The sequence below is a fragment of the Panthera tigris genome, chromosome C1 (genome assembly GCF_018350195.1).
Source record: "Panthera tigris isolate Pti1 chromosome C1, P.tigris_Pti1_mat1.1, whole genome shotgun sequence".
Lineage (NCBI taxonomy): Eukaryota > Metazoa > Chordata > Mammalia > Carnivora > Felidae > Panthera > Panthera tigris.
Window position 1 is genome coordinate 185653980 of NC_056667.1, and position 19565 is coordinate 185673544.

At 43.3% G+C, this 19565-nt stretch overlaps 1 protein-coding gene across 4 annotated transcripts in view; it reads right to left on the reverse strand.

Annotated features, from left to right (window-relative positions):
• Window positions 1-19565, reverse strand: part of FLACC1 (flagellum associated containing coiled-coil domains 1) — a 52452-nt gene that overhangs the window by 3734 nt on the left and 29153 nt on the right. For all 4 annotated transcript variants that reach the window (XM_042995061.1, XM_015540996.2, XM_042995060.1 and 1 more), the window contains 9 exons: window positions 16690-16738; window positions 15042-15175; window positions 13715-13808; window positions 11967-12028; window positions 10353-10450; window positions 8993-9045; window positions 7249-7348; window positions 5377-5480; window positions 2425-2487 (listed from right to left, as the gene is read on the reverse strand). In XM_042995061.1, the coding sequence (XP_042850995.1) occupies window positions 2425-2487; window positions 5377-5480; window positions 7249-7348; window positions 8993-9045; window positions 10353-10450; window positions 11967-12028; window positions 13715-13808; window positions 15042-15175; window positions 16690-16738 (757 nt within the window). The remainder of the gene's footprint in view (window positions 1-2424; window positions 2488-5376; window positions 5481-7248; window positions 7349-8992; window positions 9046-10352; window positions 10451-11966; window positions 12029-13714; window positions 13809-15041; window positions 15176-16689; window positions 16739-19565) is intronic.

The following is a 19565-nucleotide window of genomic DNA, read 5'->3' on the forward strand; positions in this document are numbered from 1 at the left end:
CACACTAGTAGGGAAAAGGGGCAGAAGAGACAGAATCTTAAGCAGGTGCTATACTCAACACAGAGGTCATGACCTGAGCAGAAATCAAGAGTCAGATGCTCAACCGACTGATCTACCCAGGCACTCCTTAAAAATAGTCTTTTAATTAGGAAAAACACCTACTATTATAGGCACTAGGAATATTATGATGAATAAGAAAAATATAATTTCTACTCTTATGGAGATACACCCTAGTGAAGGGGATGAAAAAAATTAAATAAAAGTCAATAAAATAATTACAATAATAAATTAAAAACAAACCAAGGATGAAGATAGAACATGCAGTGTTAGTGTGGGGAAGGGATAAATCTACTACATTAGATAAATGCTGAAGAGACAATAAAAATGATCCAGATGGCTCTGTGCTTTCAGATGTCAGCCTCATTTAACTCCTACATGTCTTCAGAGCTCTTCCCATGGAATAAGCATCTTCTCAAGATGTATAAACTAGAGAGGTACCATCTCTCACTGTATTTGCATTGTACAAAGCACTGTACTAGGTCATTTAGCATTCTTTTGTTTGCTTATTCATTCAAAAAAAATCAGCTGGTATTTACTAAATGTATGTGATGTGCCAGGTACTGTTCTAGAAACTGGAGATTAGTGGTAGAAAAAAACAGACAAAAATCTCTGCTTTCATTCATTGAGTTTATCAGGTTAGACAGTTATAAATCTGTATAGAGGAGTGCCTGGGTGGCTCAGTCAGTTGAGCATCCAACTCTTGATTTCAGCTCGGGTCTTGATCTCACAGTTTGGAGAGCCCCTCATCAGGCTCTGTACTGAGTATGAAACCTGCTTAAGATTCTCTCTCTTCTTTCTGCCCCTCTCCCCTACTCATGTGCTTGCTCTCTCTCTTAAAATAAATAAATAAATAAATGTAAAAAATCTGTATAGAAAAATAAAACAAGGAAATGGAAGTGTTGGGGAGGGTGTTAAGCCTTTAAATAGAGTGGCCCTTCAGAAATGGCATTTGAACAAAACCAGAAAGAGGTAAGGAAGTTAGTTGTGTGGATATTTAGGAAAGAGCTTCCCAAGAAGAGTGAATGTCAAGTGCAAAGACCCCAAGTAAAGGATCCTTGACTGTTAAAAATACAGCAAGGAGTCCAGTGCCATTGCAGTTGTGTAATGAAGGGGAAGAAATAGAAGGAGATAAGGTTAGGGGAAAGAATCATGAGCACAGACCAGGTAGAATAATCCCCAGCCTCAACACAGGACTGGGAATAGTTACATTCCCACCAACCAGAGTACACAGAGTATTGGGTAGACTACTCAGAAGGGTATTATCTCTGTAGGGGGAAAAATTAGCCTTAAACTAAAGACTGCTTTAACTTAACTGCATCCCAGAACAAAGTCCAACAATATTTAAAGAAATACAAAAATATTCAGCACCCAACAAGGTAGTTTGCAATCCACCTTTTTGGTTTGTTTGTTTTGATTACGCTTATGCTCAAGGTGGGGGTTGAACTCACAACCCAGAGATCAAGAGTCGCATGCTCTATGGACTGAGCCAGCCAGGCACCCCCTGCACCCAACAAGGTAAACTTCACAATGGCAGGCGTCCAAAAAAAAAAAAAAATTACCAGGCATGCAAACAAGTGAGAAAATATGACCACAAATGAGGAGCAAAATCAATTAACAGAACCAGAAAGGAATGATAGAATTAGTAGACAAGCTCATTAAAGCAGCTATTACAATGCACTGGGTTTTCCTTGCTCCAAAGCCTATCCGTCTACCATGCAGAACATTGAGGCTTGTTGACCCAACAATGCTGAAGCCTTGCCTAAGCTCTAAGATATAATTCCATGATTTTATAATGGCTAGTCTTTTCCCAAACATGTCCATTCTGGATCCTAGTATAAGAAGAATCAGAAGGCAGTTCATGGGTTTGAACAGTTTCCCTTCAGGTATCTCCCACATGGAAGTGTCATAATTTGTCCCAGAAGAACAGAATTCTTTGAGGAAGCTGTTGGGGTTGAGGCACATTTGGAATATCAAGGAGAGGCTTGGAATTAGAGTTGCCAGGGTCAGTATTGTACTTTTTAGAGCTTAAGGGAAGAATTTGGTATTTTACAAATCAAGACTCTTTTGTGGTTTGAGCCTTACTAGAAATGGAATGCATTTGACACTGAAGATCACACAGCATATTGCTCATATATTTGCTCAAATTGCTCTAAAAAGACACAAAGGCTCTGTTTTATAAATGACTTTGTATTATAGTTATAAAGTTCTATTTGACTTGTTGAATCCAGCAAACTCAGCTTTGGGTCTTCCTTTTGTTTTATTTTGTTTTGGAAAATTATAATAGATTCTATTTTATTGAGGGTATATAATTTTACTGGTGCATTTGTAAGATGCTAATTCCACAAGAAAAATGAAAGAGCTTACCTGTTTGGTCTTTCTCAGCTCCTCTAATTGCAAGGTGTCCTTTTCATGTTGTTTCAGTAGCTCCTAAAAACAATTTTATTCGGAAAAGGTCAGCACTGGGGTTTCTGGCACTTCTTTCAGAGACTTGAGAAAGCCAGAATAGGATTCCAGAATGTAGTATTCACCAAAGTTTAGATATTGGTGTAATGAAGCACACATTTAATTTGTTGAAGGTAAATTTTGAAAATCTTAACTTATGTGCAATATATATATATATATATATATATGTTTAAATATATAATATATATAAATATATAATATATAAATATATATAAATAAATATATAATATATAAATATAATATATAAATATATAATATATAAATATATAAATATATAATATATACATATATAAAATATAAATATATAATATATACATATATAATATATAAATATATAATATATAAATATATATATATACATTTTTTAAAACTCAAGTTAGTTAATATACAGTGTAGTCTTGGCTTCAGCAGTAGAACCCAGTGATCAATCTCTTACATAGAACACCCAGTGCTCATCCCAACAAGTGCCCTCCTTAATGCCCATCCCCCATTTAACCCATCCCCACACCTATGAACCCTCCAGCAACCCTCAATTTGTTCTCTGTATTTAAGAGTCTCTTATGGTTTGCCTCCCTCTCTGTTTTTTATCTTATTTTTCTTTCCCTTCCCCTATGTACACCATACACACACAAAAAATCAAAATGGATGAAAGACTTAAATGTGAGCAGGAAACCATCAAGATCCTACAGGAGAAAGCAGGCAGCACCCTTTTTGACCTCAGCTGCAGCAACTTCTTATGTGACATGTCTCCAGAGGCAAGGGAAATAAAAGCAAAAATGAACTATTGGGATCTCATCAAGATAAAAAGCTTCTGCACAGCAAAGGAAACAATCAACAAAACCAAAAAGGCAACCGATGGAATGGGAGAAGATATTTGTAAATGACATATCGGATAAAGGGTTAGTATCCAAAATCTATAAAGAACTCACCAAACTCAACACTCAAAAAAACAAGTAACCCAGTGGAGATCACAATTTCAGACTTTAAGCTACATTACAAAACTGTAATCATTAAGACAATATGGTATTGGCACAAAAACAGACACATAGATCAATGGAAAATAATAGAAAACCCAGAAATAGACCCACAAATATACGGCCATCTAATCTTTGACAAAGCAGGAAAGAGCATCCAATGGAAAAAAGACACATCTTCTTTATCCATTCATCTGTCAATGGACATTTGTGCTCTTTCCATACTTTGGCTGTTGTCGATAGCATTGCTATAAACATTAGGGTTCATGTGCCCCTTCAAAACAATGCTTTTGCTAAGTGGAAACTATGCTTCATGAGAGAGACAGAGAGAGTACCATTTACAGATTCATAGTCAGCATCATTGGAGAAAAAATAGAAGAGAGGAAAGGATGCATGCAGATGATCAACTCTCTCCCCACTAGAGGAATTGTTACTTCTTATTCAGATGTCTGAGCTCTCTATACCCCAGAAGAACTGGACACACTGCACAGCATGTCCCACACCCACATTACTGTTTTGCTCAGTTATAGTGAATGTCAGAAATGGGCTTTTATTGGTGAAATCAGTGGTTTTTTAATTAGCATGATAGTTGGAAATGGACTCTTAAAAATGGAATATTGAAGGTAGATACTATTTAAAAATTTTTTTTACATTTTTATTTATTTTTGAGAGACAGAGACAGAGCACAGTGGGGGAGGGGCAGAGAGAGAATGAGACACAGAATCCGAAGCAGGCTGCAGGCTCTGAGCTGTCAACACAGAGCCCGATGCGGGGCTCGAACTCACAAACTGTGAGATCGTGACCTGAGCCAAAGTCAGACACTTAACCAACTGAGCCACCCAGGCACCCTGAAGGTAGATACTATTTTAGAGACACTGTCCACTTTGCAGGAAAAAAGTACAGGAATCTAACAAAGCCTATAGCCTACACACTCAGGAATGGTGTCTAAGGTTTGATCCCTAAATGGTCCTGTGTCTGCTTAGGAGGAGCTCCAGCTGCCAGATGCTGACTACAGTGGTTACAGAATCCTACCTCTGTACTACCCTTGCATACACCTCTGATGAGTCTTTCATGTACCTAAAAGTTCAGAGAGCTGGTGGTATAACCACTCGGGGCCTGCTTGCTAGTAATGCATGTTTATTTAGTAAATGTCTGTATGTCTGAGACCTGTTTTCACTATGATCTGGCATCAGTATCAAGGTTGTAGGGGAGTGATTAACAAGAGTAGCTACATTTTAACCCCTCTAACTTTTGTTTTTCTTTCAATGTTTATTTATTTTTGAGAGACAGAGACAGAGAGTGAGTGGGGGAGGGGCAGAGAGAGAGGGATAAACAGAATCCAAAGCAGGCTCCAGGCTCTGAGCTGTCAGCACAGAGCCCAACTTGGGGCTCAAACTCACAAACCATGAGATCATGACCTGAGCCTAAGTCAGATGCTTAACCGACTGAGCCACTCAGGCGCCCTTACCCCCTCTAACTTTTAGGTAGATCCTCTTAATTACTAAGAGCTATACATGACCAACTTGCTTAGTTTAGTTTGCTACACTGCCCTTTCTCTTCAGCTACAGTCAAGAATGAGGAGGACATTCAGAGACTGGGAAAATTTGGCAAAATAGGGAATTTCACGTTTTGTATGTGTTTAGCATTCTATTATTTCCCACTAATTTCAGTTTTCATTCCACAGTGACCCTGTGGTAAGACCATGTAGATAAAGGACAGCAAGACTGCCAGTCTACTTGCATATATTTCCAAGGAAGCTGGGAAAGGAAGAATATGCCCATAAAGGCAAAATTGTGCCTAATTACAGAGGCACACCTAGGAACCGGATGTCCCACCTAGGCTTCATGCTCAACCACTCATGTGCTTTGGGCTAAGTTACCTCCTTCTCTCGATTGAAGTTCTCAAAGACGGTACTGTAGGAGTCATTTATTTTCTTCTTTTCTTCTTCTGACTCTAACTCAAACTTTTTTGTCATATTATGTTCTGGGGGTGAGAAGAAATTACGTATATGAGTAAATGTGGGGAAAGCACATGCAGAGAGAAACTGAGAATATCTGAAGGTAATAAAAATTCCAGACTGGGTCAAACTCAAGTTCCTTTCAGCCTGTCATTCAGCCTCGGATGCTCACCTAGAAATGCTTGGGAATCAGGTGAACATGGTGGCAGTTTCCAGTGATATCAGCCATATGGTTTTACTCCTAATGTCTCTGATTTTTGTGTGTGTGTAGTTTGTTTTAGATCTGTTGCTTATTATTTTGTCCATTCCCTCTGCTGAAGTAAATACGTTTTCTTGGATATTCTTACCTTAAAATATAGCTCTTGACTAATGTGACTTTTCCAGCAATAAAATTTATTCTGTACTTAACCCTGGGGTAGAGGTAGGCTTAAACTGTTTCTGGTGCAGGAGAACTTGCCAACTGAGCCCCAAAACCAAAGAGGAGAAAGGAGGTGTGAGGGGCTGACACAGATTTCTTCTTCAGCTTCATGGTGTTGGGAATTATAGGGAGGCAACCCCTAGGCTCATCCTGTGAATAAGCTGGGAATGATAGGAAGCTACCCCTAGAGGGCTGAGCTACACTATGCACAGCTGAAGTCTGCTCTTTCAAAATTGGGTTTAACATCTTAACTTAGATTTTGACAACATGGGATGAGTGTGGTATGGGTGGCCAGAAGTCTGGAAGAAGACCTGGGTTATGTTACACCAGGCTTCTGAGTAAAGCCTCAGATAGGTGCAGCTCCTCATTCCTTTCCTCACCCTTAGTTCCAGGGTCTTCATGCTGCCTTCCTGCAGTCAAGAGTCCCCACCAGGGTGGGAATAGCCTTGAGGATTAACTTACCCAGGGAGTTTCTGCATTTAAATGAGTAATTTGTTGAAAACAACCAAGTCTGATATGAACTGGGGTGAGGTAGGATGTGGTATAGGTTTGTAGAGGCTCCACTCCTACCTCAACCAGTCCTCTAGGTCAGGGAGCAAAGTCTCCATAAATTCCTTTCTTCTTTTTCCACTTAGGAAGATGATTGCTGGGGGTAGGAGGCTCATTCATAACACACTTTTTTTTAAAGTGGGCTCTACTCCCAGTGTGGAGTCCAACATGGGGCTTGAACTCACAACCCTGAGATCAAGACCTGAGCTGAGATCAAGGGTCGGACACTTAACTGACTGAACCATCCAGGGCCTCCATAAAACACTTTCTATGATCCAAACTCTGTGCTAGGTGTTGGAAATACTAAAAATATATAGTAATATATAAATGTATCAAATCAACATGTTGTACTCTTTAAACATCTGCAGTGTTATATGTCAATTGTACCTGAAAAATGGAGATCCTCTGGGGGGGATATGGGAATACAGAGGCTCTCAGTATGATTGTGTTGTCACTCTCCCAACAAGTGAATATTTGAAACTCTAATTCCAGAACATTTTTCTGGAAATTCGGGGTCACTTGTATCCAGGTAACAAGTCAATGCTCCTACAGATGTCCCAGAGCTTGTTCCAGACCATGATGGCTAAACTTGGAATTGGAGAGCTTTGGAAGGTACGGGCTTATACCCTCAAATAGCTGAGTTTTATAAAAGACTCCATCCTTGTTGTCACTTGTTGAAAACTCCACGTACTCTTGATTCAGGAATCCAGCCCTCTGGCCATCACCTTTAGTGAATCTAAGGCTGATGTTCTCAAGCTAAGACCAAACTTAATGGCAGGTTTTTTTTTGGTACACGTGCCATCAAAAAGAGAAGTTCTTGTACTCACTTTGCTGTAGCAGGATCTTTTCCCGCTCCAACTTCTCATCCTTCTCCCATTCTGCCTTCTTCTTCAACCACTTATCTTCCATTTCATCATAAATGCTGTCCTGCAGAGGTACAAAGGCACTATGAAAAGAATCCTGGAAAAGACTGCACACTGGCTCCAGGCACAGCATTGGGCCCTTTAAAGCTTCCCTCACTAGAATGCTTGCTGGGAGTCCCTCTGTGGGTGGTTGGTGGGAGTGAATTCTAGCCCAGCCCATCCAAGGGCCTGTAGAACCCTAAAGTCAAAGGCAAGTTCTGCATGGTGTTTGTCCCACTGAAACTGGGTTTCCTTTGAAGACAGGTAGGACTCCCCTGCTGCAGATTCACATGTCAGCTCCCTCTGAATCATGAATCACTTATCAACAGCTCATGAAGAAACAAGGGAAATGCCTAGTAGTTAATTTGAACACTTAGAAAACAATGGTATGTTTTTCAGACAGTGTCTATTTTTAACTCAGCAAATCTAACTTCCTTTGTGGGTGAGGTTAAATAAGCCTAACCTGATGCCAATCCTGTTGGTTGGTTCAGACTTCATGGGGGTGGGACTCCAGGAGGAGGAAGGCCTAGGACCTGGATGCTGCTAGTAACGTCTCAGTACCCTGACCTCCTTTTTTCCCCCAGGTTAGCAGCATAACTCACACTGGGGCCAGACATCAGAGCTCATTTGTAATTGTTTATGGCCATTTAGATAAAGGTTCTCGTTTATCATTTTCAAGACTGGTGGGCAGCTCAGTTTCCATAGAGGTCAAACTCTCTGGAGAGGTACAGACTGAAGCAAACGTAAGGGGAAGCTTACCCACACATCAGTCTGATGCTTCTCCTAGGCTTTGCTCTAAGATGTTTTCCCTCACTGTATCAAGATACATCTTGAAAAACAAGTTTTAGATACAAGCTCAAAACTGAAACTGTGGATGGCAAATAGAATTTCAGAGGTGGTGCTGGTGCTTGACTTGGTTTCCTCCTTTAAGAGGGTGGTCAACTGTCTTTGTTTGAGACTGAGTTGTGTCCCAGGACCCTGAACTTCTGATGCTAAAACCTGGAAAGTCCTGCGCAAACACAACTAGCTGCTCACCAATAGGATGGGGGTTTGCTGCCTCAGCCTGTTCATTCCTCATCTCCTACTCTCTCATCCCACTAAGAAGAAATCATGGCCTGTTTCCCCAGGCCTCCCTCAAATTAGCTGATTCAATGAATGAGTTACATTCTGAGATGGCTAGAGCATCCCATGCCCAGCTGGTGGGGGTGCAGTGAGAGAGTCTTTTTTGGACGGCAATTTGGCCAAATGTATCAAAGGACTTTAAAATGTTTATCCCTTTTGGCCCTGCACTCTACTAAAATCAAAGATGTTACAAAGTACAAATGCTAACAGCAGATTGTCTTGCGGTGGTAATTCTCTTTTGTTGCTGTTGTAGTTGGTTTTTGTATTTCCATTTTTTAGAAACCATGAGCAGGTATTACTTTTGTAATTACAAACATATTTGTCAGTGGGCTTCTTTAGGGACTGGGTGACTGATTCACACATGGAAGCCACCACGGTCTGAAGGTCACTCTTCTCCCTGGGTGTACTTAGTGCCACCTAGAACCAAGGATGCTGGGAATCTGAGGAAATTATTTTCTGGGCAAGTGCTGTAGATTCAGCCTGATGTCATCAGCCAGGAATGAGCCTTGCCTCTTACTTTCATAATCCAAGGAGCTCTGAATCTCACCTGATACATATGAAACATATTCTTCAAATACTTATACTCCTTTCCCATTTCATCTGGACAAAAGGAAAACAACAGGGTCATCATTATTCCTCCGAAATGAATGTTTTCACACTCAAGTGTGAGCTCTCCTGTACTCTTCCTCCATCTCCAACTCATCCTCTAGGTGTTAAAACCATGTTGCACCTCAAGAATAACCCTGGAGGCTTATTAGAAATCTAGACGCCTGTCTTCTTCTCCTACCCCCCACCTCCACCCAGCCAAACCCACTGAATTCAGGTCTCAGAGGAGAGAGGCCTAGTGTCTGTGGATAATATGCTTCTCAAGTGATTCTGATGCATACCAAATGTGAGAACTAATCCCTGGGGGTACACCTACATCTGTGGGGAAAAGAGGAGCAAAACCTTGTAGTATGCACCTGCTTCCCTCTTTTTAAAGCAGTTTTATTTATTTTTTAATGTTTACTTTTGAAAGAGAGAGAGACAGAGTGCAAGCAGGGTGAGGGGGCAGAGAGAGAAGGAGAGAAAGGATCCAAATCAGGCTCCGTGCTGTCAGTACAGAGCCCGATGTGGGGCTCAAACCCACGAACTGTGAGATCATGACCTGAGCCAAAGTTGGACGTTTAACCACCTAGGTGCCCCTGCTTCTCTCTTTTTAAAGTGATGTTTCTAGTGTACGCTGATTTTGAAAATGATACATGTTTTCTTTAGAAAATTGGAAAATCAGCAAGCTATAAATACCCTCTTTTTAAAAAGTAAGGCAAAATAAAGGGAGAAGATTATAGAATTTCTCCTTCTCCCTATGGAGATTAGTCTATAATCTCAGAATTCTGAAGGATACACATTTTGCCCTTCCTGAGGACAGTGTAAATAATGGGATAAATGGCCAACACAACTCTTATGCATTATAAGGCCATATAAATCATAGTGTGCTATTATAATATAATGAAACACCACCATTTTACAGATGACGTAACTTGCTGGATTACAATAATATTATATTTGTAGAGTTAAAAATATATTTTAAGAAGGTGCTTTCACATTCTTATCTCTCTGATAAAGGCAGGTATTATAGTCCTCAATTCTTAGACAGAATAAATGAGACTCAAGGAGATTAAGGACTTGCTCAGATCCTAACACTTGGTTGCAGGCCAGTCTATCACCTGGGCATAGGAGGGACACTGATGACATGGTTTCCCTCTTTTCAGTTTCATTCTCAGTCACTCCCTGTCTCTGAGCTTTAGGAGGACATCTGGAGAGCATAGTCCCAGCCCATCCATGACCATGGGAGTTCTTTGGTCCTAGACCCCCATGGTCAGCCTCTCACCCTTCCCCAGGGTCATTCTCCCCAGTCCAGACCATACCTAGTTTTTCTTGGGCAGCCAGCTTCTCTGCCTTCAGTGTGGCTTTGTAGTTGTTCTCCAACTGACTGAGCTCTGCTGCGTGAGCCTCTTTGAGCTCTCTGTGTGACCCCGGGAGAAGGCCACAATCAGTGAAAACAAGTCCAGAGCTGAGCTGTTACACTCAGTTGATCCCACCTTTCCCCATCACACAGGCAGTTGTGGGCAGCCTGCAGGGCCTTCACTTCCTGACTCATTCTCCTGGCATCCACCCAGAAGAAGGTGAGAAGACCCATTTTTACCAACTATTATTTTGAATGGAGCTGGTGGAGACCATAGACTCCTGTGCTAATAGCACAGTATTTGTTTATGGCTGTCTTGGGAAACTGTAGGCTGTATTAGCATCCAGGATAATTTTAGAGCCCAGGGTCTCTTCAGCCTCCATTCCAGGGGGCAGAAGCTGGCAGTGTTCAAGATGAATGTCAAAAAGAAAGGTCATATGAGCTGTCAAGCCAAGAGAAGACATGGAGGAACATTAAATGCATAATAGTAAGTGACCAAGTCAATACATAAAGCCTACACACTATATGATTCCAACTATATGATGTTCTGGAAAATGCACAGCTATGGAGACAGTAAAAAGATCAATGTTTGCCAGAGGTTAGTGGGGAGGGAGGGATGAATGAGCAGAGCACAGAGGATTTTTCAGGGCGGTGAAACTACTCTGTATGATACAATAGTGGTGGACACATGTCATTATACATTTGTCAAAACCCATAGGATGTACAACACCAAGAGTGAACCCTAATGTAAACTATGCACTTCGGGTGATGGTAATTTATCAATGTAGATTCATCAATTGTAACAAATGCATCACAATGGTGCAGGAGTTAATGATTACTTGGGGTGTGCAGGTGTAGGGTCAGGCTGTCTGTACTTTATGCTCTATTTTACTATGAACCTAAAACCGCTCTAAAAATAATGAAAGCTATTATATAACAAATATGTTACTTATTTATTATAATTTTTTGGAAGCAAGTCTATGACTCAGTGAGGTATATTTCTCTCTGCTGGGACTTCTGAGGCTGCTCTGGTGCCCAGCAGGTAGCCTGGAAGGAGGTTTTGAAGGTTTCCTCACCCACATAGGCAACACACTTCCTTTTACTTCCCCTTGGCTTGTCTTTGTGGCTCTGGCTCCTGCTCCTCCCATACCTTCTTTCCATTCTGCCCAGGTCACGGGACTAGCCAGGAGAGTAGAAATGACAGGACAAAAATGAGGAAGAGAAAGAGGGGGGGAGGAAGTGAAGAGGCAGGGGAAATAGGAGGAGGCTGGGCTGAGAACAATAGTTGTCTGTCACAGAAATCTCATAGAGAATGAAAACTGGCTCTCCTCAGCAATCAACAGAAAGGGAGATTATACTTGAAACAAAGTAATTGGATCAGAAAGTGCAAAACTAGGAATTACCTTCTCTGTGCTACATTTTGGTGGCTTCACATCAAACCATCTTGCCCATTTCCCCAATCCCCACCTACCCAACTCCATTTGGCACTATCTGAAATCCCAGTGAAACGAAATCTTGCAAGGAAGCAAGAGTCTTAGGGCCTTCAGCACACAGGAGCTTGTGCTAGAAAGCTTACCTGTTTTTGTTTTCGAAGTTCTGCTGCATCTCAGCACAGCGGAGAGCCATTTCATCCGAGAGCTGGGAGCAACATGGCATTAACGATGTAGCATCAAGGATCCCACTCCCACTGCAGTCTGCAATTTCTGAGAAGCCTTCACGTTCATAGGGTGTGCTCTACTCCCCACACTCTCTTCTTTGTGTTCTCCAATCCCAGAGAGCACATCACTACTCAGGGAATGGAGCAATCCTTGCCTTGGTCTATTGCTGTTTGGTATGTAATCAGTTCATAATGTTGGTGCACAGAAACCATCTCTTTCACTAACTGGTTTTATAGGCAGGTCTGGTCTTTTTGCTGGACAGCAATCTCTAAGATCTTGGTCTTTGGATTTCTTTGATACATAATTCAATTAAGTTATCATCTATTGAGCAAAGAGCTTGCCCTGGAAGAGCCAAAGAGGCCCAAGATTCAAACTCCACACTTTCAATGAACTTAAAATCTGGTGTTAATAAAGCCTCTTTGTCAGAAAGGTATGCTACCACAGGCAAAATTTGCTCATTTCCAGGTGACCTTCCATTTTAACCATCAGATTCTCTGGTTAGTGTCTCAGGAGGAAAGGACACTTCCAGAACAGTCAGCACCCACTGCAAACTGAGACAAAAGGGTTCAGGGCTCTCCCTGTCCCTCTCTGTCTACACACTGGCAGCCAGAACTACAGCCTTCCACAGGGTCACACAACAATTTGGGATGTTCACAGGTGGGAGAATTTTAAGTATCACAGTATGAGGTCCCTGCACGAAAATAATCTCTAAATAGGTCTTTAGCAGGGCCAATGATTCAGTGAGTGAAAATGTGCATTTTGCAACAATAATCCACCATTGATGACTGATCTCATAGAACTTATTTAACTTCCTGAGCCTTAATTTCCTATCTGTAGAAGCAGACCACAAACCTGGCAGGGTTTTCAGATAAATATAGTAATGAACCAACAGTAGGGGAGGTCTCAGTGTGAGTCACAAGCCAGGTCACTGTAGGATTCAGACACACCTGGGGCATGTCAGAGGGTGAGGGGTGGGACTGGTGGGAAGTCGACCTTCACAAGTGGGTTTCAATAACAACAGGCAAGTGGGGTGTGGGGGAGGCTGTTTCTGAGCATTGCTCTGGTTTATCACTCCAGCCCAGGCCAGCAGGCACCCCTGCTTGAGGTGGGGAAGAAGAGACTATGATAAAGCAGATGGTAAAATCTAAAGGAGTCGTCACCAAAATCCCCAGGAAACACAGAGTGCAGACTGATCTCAGCAAATTCTGAAGTGGGCTTTGGCAATTTTAACAGCAACAGGAAGTGGGTACTGAAGGGTTCTGGGTAGCTTTTGAACCACACTGAGTGCATTAACCACACTATTGCCATTAGGAAGAGACTCGGCACCCTCTGAAGTTTAACTCTCCACAGTAAGCCTGACGTGAGATGGCTGGCATCCCTTGGTGTGGTGAGTTCAGTAGCAATGTACACACTGCAGGCACATAAAGAACTCCTGGAAATTGACTTAGGCTTTGAGGAAAGATTTAAGTTCTTGCAGTTATGGATAAGGATGGAGTCAGAGAAATCCTACTGTGTAGCCACAGTCCTATCTTCAGAGCTGTCACCTAGACAACATGGCTCCCGCGAGTAAAGCACTTGGCATCTTGCCTGGAACATAGCAGGTGATCTGAAAAAACCGGTATTTCCCCTACCCATAGAGATGTCAGCTAACTCAAGGATCACTCACCAATTTCTGGGCAGACTGATGGTCTCTGTTCATTTGCTCAATGATCACTGTCAATTCTGAGATCTGCTCTTGCAGGTCAGTAATGATATCAGTCCTATGGGACAAGGAATCCTTCTATCATCCACAGAGCTTCCATTCTGTGCCAGTCAGGCACCTCCCTGTACGTGACTATCTCTGGCTTGGTGAGAGTCAGGCCATGTTCTGCATCTGCTCCATCATTATGGGGGTCATGGGAGGGGTGGAAGAGTAGTCTGGGAGAAGGAATTAGGCAGCAGGGTGGTTGAGCCTCAGATCAGACCTTTTGGGTAAGCTAGCCTGCAGTGGGGGGTGTGAGTAGGTGGAGGAGTGGATTGGTTACCTGTTGAACAGAAGGGGAAGAGGAATATGTCAGAGATCTATCAGGGTTTGACCTTGATTCAGTAATGACAGTTGAAATGGAGGAGGAAAAATTCAGAGGATTAGGAAATGGGAAGGTGGGAGATGGATTGATGCTGACAGTGAATCATAGGCAAGGAATGGCCCAGACACAGGAAAAAGAGGGGACTTCAGAGCATGGCTTGCAGAATAGATAACAATTTTCTGTGTTTCTGGGTTTGGAGCCTCCATGATGTCCATAAGTTATTTAGCTCTATTTGGTTGAGCTGGAGTAGACAGGGTGGCAGGTAGTGACGTGTGCAGTGCAACAGAGATGGTGTTCCATTCAACAAGGTGAGGGAACAAGAGAGAGGATGTAGGAGGAGACAGGGAGAGAGAGACATGAATGAGAGATCTAGGAAGTAGAATGGATAAGATGTGGGAGCTGACTTTATATGGCATTGGAGGATAGAGTGGGTAGGGCCTGAATGACAGAGAGGATGCACTGTGCTCAACTGGGGTAGACTCAGCCAGAATCTTCCATGCTATGCCTCCCAGAGGCATGAACTGAGTGACATCTTTGGGCAAAATGAGAAAGAGATGCATACTCAGCTCCCCAAAAACCCTGACTTTACTCTTACTTTACACCCCCAAATTCAGACTATTTTATGAATATTTCATCTGTTCATCACCTCTAAGAATAATTGCTTTCCTTTAGTACAAATTATACTATACCCAGTCACTTTTCAGGTCAGCTGCCTGACCTGTCCTTTGTCCTGTTTCAAATGGGATCAGGGCAGAGAGATGGGTGTGGAGAGGAGCAGCACAGGGATGAGGAGTGAAGTGACATTATAGCACCTTCAGAACAGAGACCCTGTGCATTGGGCATAGAAGTTAGGAGCTTCTCCTTGAGGCCAGGCCAAGCCCAATAGGGATAGCTCTGAGGAGCTGGATATAGGTCCAAGGGCATTACCTGGAAATCTGGACTCTGTCCATGATCTCTGATTGCGACCGCTTTCTCTTATCAAACATTTCATCTCCCAAGGTGACGGAAATCTGCTCCCTATTTCGAATGAGGTGATAACCAGGTGACACGTTTATCACTTCCTGGACATCAAGGTGGAAGGTAAGATAATATTGCAGACTTGGAGTGCAGAGATTCGTCCAAATCTTCCACTAGAGTGCTACTCACATCTTAGACACAGAGACATGAGGTGGGATCCCAGAGCCCAAGTCCCTCCTGTGCATTCCCCAGTTACCACTCACCCTCATACTCCAGCCCAGATTTCTCTCCTGAGATCTGGTCTCAAGACAAATGGTTCCTGGATGTTCCCAAAGACCTCTCAAGCTCAACATGTGTAACCCTAAATGCTGACACTTCACTCGGCACTCAGCCCCAAGCCCTGCACCTCATCTGCATTCACCACACGGCCAGAAGCCAGAAGGCAGTCAGACACCATGGAAATTGCTAAGTTCTGGGAATTAGACAGGCCTGAGTTCAAATGCTGGCTCTGCCACCAACTATAGTTATTCAATATCTGTGTGCCTCAGTTTCCTCATTAGAAAATTAGGATAACTCTTCCTCAAAGGGCTTTTATGGGGAAAGCCAAAATAACAGAAGAAAGTGTCTATCTAGCACGGTTATGAAAACAAACACATCTATTTTAGTCAGTTCTTCCTCTATTCCCCACTAGATCCAAGTCAGAAATCTGGCAGGGCTACCAGCCTGCATAGACCAGGATAAGATTGTGCCTTCTAGAGTTGTGTAGGACACCCCTAAGGCAACACAAGTCCTGTCATTGTTATTGCCTAATTGTACCCCAGCTTCGTCTTCTCCCCACACTCCTGCCCCTGGAACAGCCTAAGGCCATCCTCCTCTTTCTCTTCGGCTTTGGCCATACCTGCCCAGCTGGCCTCCCTGCCTTCATTCTGGCTCCCCTAAAGTTCATCATCCTCTCTGTCTGGAGGGCAATAACATTTTTGTTTTTTTTCCTGACTGTTATGGAAATGCATGATCCTTGTTTAAGGGGAAAAAAAGAAAATAGATAAAAATCCCATAATAAAAAGCACCAGTATTATCCCATCAGACAATGTTTTTTCTAGAATGTAAATCTTACCTGGTACTGTGCCTGTGTCAGACCCATGAAGGTTCCCAGACACCAGAAGGATTAGGCCCAAACTCCTAGGCAGCTATTGAGATCTTCCTGGGTTTAGTTCCCATCTCTTTCTCCAGTGTGGTCCTGGCCCAGCTCCCTTCCTCTGTTGTCCCTGCCCTAGCATTTGTGGGTTCCCCAGTGTGACAGTGGGGGGTTTCTGGCACATGGGCATGAGCTGTACCCTAGCCTGGACTGGTGGTCAGTGTCTGGTTTCCTTGGCACAGTCTTCTTGCCATGCACAAGGCAGTAGAGAGTGGCAATTACATGCCCTCTCTGAGGTCTGGCTCAGCTGAGTTAAAGTCCTTTTTCTGCCACTTACCAGTTACGCTATGTGCAACGATAGCCCCTCCTCATAGGATCATTGCAAAGATCCAATGAGGTACATACATGTAAAAGGCCTGTGCTTGCACAAAGTAGGCACTCAGTAAATGTTAGTCCCGCTGCCCCCTTCATGTTTTTACTCACATAAGGTGGTTTATTGCTCTCCTCTTGTTTTCCTAAATGGAGTTTCCCTCTGCAAGAGAAAGACGTGCTCAGAAAGCAACCAGGGAGCAAAGAGAAGTTCAAAGCTTAGAAGCTGCTCCCTGATCCCCATTGCTCATCTGTAAAAAGTGACATTACCGGGATGATCTCTGAGGCCCCTTTCAGCTCTGAAATATTCTACTCAGGAACTAAGGAATGTTCAATTGTCCCGAGATCATTGGTATACAGATTGTGATAAAAAGGCAGGAAGTAAAAAAGTGGGGAGTTGACTATCATGCCTATTAGAACCACTCCTAACATAAGGGTCAAGAGACTTGGCCTGAGAATCCAAAGGGCTCTCCTATGGTGCATAATCTCAAATGAACACACTAGTGACATTTACGTTGTCTGCACAAAATCCTTTCTTATTTGCACCAGAAATTAGTGATATGGGACCTGAAATGGTCAGTATCATAAATTCAGGATAAGTAAATGGTTAATCTTGGTCATAATTAGTTGTTGTTTTCAGGTGTAGAAATGTGAACATATCAGGTATCCAAATATCAAGAGTATTTGTAAGGGACCTCACCTGGAAAGTTGAAAGATTGGAATAAGAGTAACCAGTTTCTGATGTGCTGACAAGACTAGTTAGGCTTAGGTATATGAAGCTAGGGCATTTTCCCTCTGCTTCAGCAAACACTCACACCCATATACATACAATCAGGCCAACTGCTGTGAAGAGAAACAACCACAACTGATCTAGGAGTTCCATTTTCCCTATGATCAAAATAACCACAATATCTTTAGGGGTGGTGGAGTGGTTACCAGGGTGAGACTGTTCCAAAGTCAGCTGGGTATGGGGGTGTGGGGTTGAGAGGATTTTTCTTGGTGGAGGCAGTTCTACCTTGGCTAATAAAGTCTGGTTTTGATCCCACATCTCCCACCCCCCAAATGAGGCCTCCAGAGAGGCACTGAAGACTCCCTTGAGAAAACTAGCCCAAGGATTTGGCTACTGTAGATATTATTATTTTAACTGGTGAAAACATGACTCCGTGTGTTAAAAAACAGACATGAGTGCACCGTATACTTTGATAATACAATGGGACTCATATGTAATTGAAAAGATTTAAAACCACTTAAAATACAACTCAGTTCATAGCAACCATATGCTCCCATTCATAAACCAGGAACTCTTTACAATGCTAATTTTGTTTACTTTCTCTGAATTTAGGAAAGCCTTGGGGTGTCGGTGGTGGGGAAATCACTGAGTAGCCTGGATCTCTTTAAAAAGCTGGCCATGGAGACAGAGAGGAAGATGGAGGCATAGGAGGACGCTGGGCTCACCGCGAGTCCTGCTGATCATTTAGATTCCACCTACACCTGCCTAAATAACCCAGAAAACCGCCAGAGGATTAGCAGAACGGAGTCTCCAGAGCCAAGCGCAGATGAGAGGCCCACGGAAGAGGGTAGGAAGGGCGGTGAGGCGGTGCGCTCCACGGACTGGTGGGAGGGAGCCGGGGCGGAGGGGCGGCCAGCCGGACAAGCAGAGCCCCCAAGTCTGGCTTGCAAAAGCAGAGGGGCCGGATGGAGTGTGTTCCGACAGCAAGCGGGACTTAGCATCTGGGAGGTCATAAGTTAACAGCTCTGCTCGGAAAGCGGGAAGGCTGGAGGACAACGGGAGGGAGAGTTGCTGAGCCCCCAGAGGACAGAGGTCAGTTTGGCAGGGAACAAAGGCGCTCGCCAGCGCCATCTCCCTCGCCCATCCCCCAGCCAAAATCCCAAAGGGAATTAGTTCCTGCCAGCGAACTTGCTTGCTCCGCGCAAACACCCAACGTGGTGCTTCTGTGGAGCCACCCCTCCGGCAGCGGGTCTGACTCCCTCCCACTGCCACAGGGCCCCTCCTGAAGTGGATCACCTAAGGAGAAGCGAGCTAAGCCTTCCCCTCCTGCCCCCGTGCACCTTGCCTACCCACCCCAGCTAATACACCAGATCCCCAGCTCCACAAGCCTGGCAGTGTGCAAGTAGCCCAGATGGGCCACGCCACCCCACAGTGAATTGCACCCCTAGGAGAGGGGAAGAGAAGGCACACATCAGTCTGACTGTGGCCCCAGCGGTGGGCTGGGGGCAGACATCAGGTCTGACTGCGGCCCCGCCCACCAACTCCAGTTATACACCACAGCACAGGGGAAGTGCCCTGCAGGTCCGCACCACTCCAGGGACTATCCAAAATGACCAAACGGAAGAATTCCCCTCAAAAGAATCTCCAGGAAATAACAACAGCTAATGAACTGATCAAAAAGGATTTAAATAATATAACAGAAAGTGAATTTAGATTAATAGTCATAAAATTAATCGCTGGGCTTGAAAATAGTATAGAGGACAGCAGAGAATCTCTTGCTACAGAGATCAAGGGACTAAGGAATAGTCAGGAGGAGCTGAAAAACGCTTTAAACGAGATGCAAAATAAAATGGAAACGTCCACGGCTCGGATTGAAGAGGCAGAGGAGAGGATAGGTGAACTAGAAGATAAAATTATGGAAAAAGAGGAAGCTGAGAAAAAGAAGGATAAAAAAATCCAGGAGTATGAGGGGAAAATTAGAGAACTAAGTGATACACTAAAAAGAAATAATATACGCATAATTGGTATCCCAGAGGAGGAAGAGAGAGGGAAAGGTGCTGAAGGTGTACTTGAAGAAATCAGAGCTGAGAACTTCCCTGAACGGGGGAAGGAAAAAGGCATTGAAATCCAAGAGGCACAGAGAACCCCCTTCAGACATAACTTGAATCGATCTTCTGCACGACATATCATAGTGAAACTGGCAAAATACAAGGATAAAGAGAAAATTCTGAAAGCAGCAAGGGATAAACGTGCCCTAACT